Source organism: Echinops telfairi, unplaced genomic scaffold (assembly GCF_000313985.2).
Source record: "Echinops telfairi isolate 266 unplaced genomic scaffold, ASM31398v2 ScPeMD7_5;HRSCAF=22, whole genome shotgun sequence".
NCBI lineage: Eukaryota > Metazoa > Chordata > Mammalia > Afrosoricida > Tenrecidae > Echinops > Echinops telfairi.
Window position 1 is genome coordinate 13,879,632 of NW_022103901.1, and position 1,010 is coordinate 13,880,641.

At 60.8% G+C, this 1,010-nt stretch overlaps 1 protein-coding gene across 1 annotated transcript in view; it reads left to right on the plus strand.

Moving 5' to 3' along the window:
• The window catches only part of GTF2IRD1 (GTF2I repeat domain containing 1), a 59,712-nt gene that overhangs the window by 19,182 nt on the left and 39,520 nt on the right, over positions 1 to 1,010 (plus strand). The window contains exon 8 of the mRNA XM_004705633.2: positions 529 to 717. Within this exon, the coding sequence (XP_004705690.1) occupies positions 529 to 717 (189 nt within the window). The remainder of the gene's footprint in view (positions 1 to 528; positions 718 to 1,010) is intronic.

Sequence of the window (1,010 nt, forward strand, 5' to 3'; positions counted from 1 at the left end):
ACTGGACCACCAGGGCTCTCCCAGCATGCTCATGGGAAGTCAGATTGGAAAACCGCTGACTTCAGAGCCCGTAGACAATGTATTGCTTGAGTTCCCGGTCTTGAGAGTCGGTGTTGACTCCATAGCTAAGCAGGGTGTGGTACCCTGCTTCCCTGGGGCTGTGCCTGCTCTGATGTTAGAGTGGTGGGTGTCTGATAGAAAAGTTAGCGGAGTGGGAGGGGCATGGTAAGTGTTGGAGGTGGGTGTCAGGACCGATGGAGGGTGGGGCTGGGGTGGGGGATCTGGAGATGAACGAGTAGAAGGACGTCGCCGTACGAAAGCCCCGGATGGCGTGTCTGGCAAGTTGGAGGAAGCCCAAGAGGGTGGCGGGAGTAGAGGTGGCAGCGGGGGCAGTTGGAGGCGAGGGGGCCGGCACCCATCCAGCCTGCAGCTCATGTGGCCAAGAGCCCCTCCGTGGCCTGCGGGGAGGGGCCCCTGTGTGTCCCTCCTCCTCTGTCCTCCCCTTCAGCCCTGCCATTGCCCTTCCAGCTGAAGCCCTGGGCCTGGACCACATGGTCCCCGTCCCCTACAGGAAGATTGCCTGCGACCCCGAAGCCGTGGAGATTGTGGGCATCCCAGACAAGATCCCCTTCAAGCGCCCCTGCACGTACGGGGTCCCCAAGCTGAAGCGGATCTTGGAGGAGCGGCACAGCATCCAGTTCATCATTAAGAGGTGCGGTGGGCGGGGCCGTGGGGAGGGGCGGGGCCGGGCAGCCGACGGGAAAAGGGCGGCAAAGCCTGGCCCTCGTGGTTCCTAGGACGTTCTCCTTGGGGTGACCCTCCCCCCGGGAGCCCTGGGGGCCTAGTAGCTATGTATTGGGCTGCTGACGGATGATTTGAAAGATGACCGGTTGGGAGCCCTGGTAACGTAGTGGTGGGCTGCTACCTTCAAGGTCAGCAGGTTGAAATTGCCAATCACTTTGAGGGAGAAAAACGAAGCTGTTTACTCCCATACAGTTACAGTCTTGGAA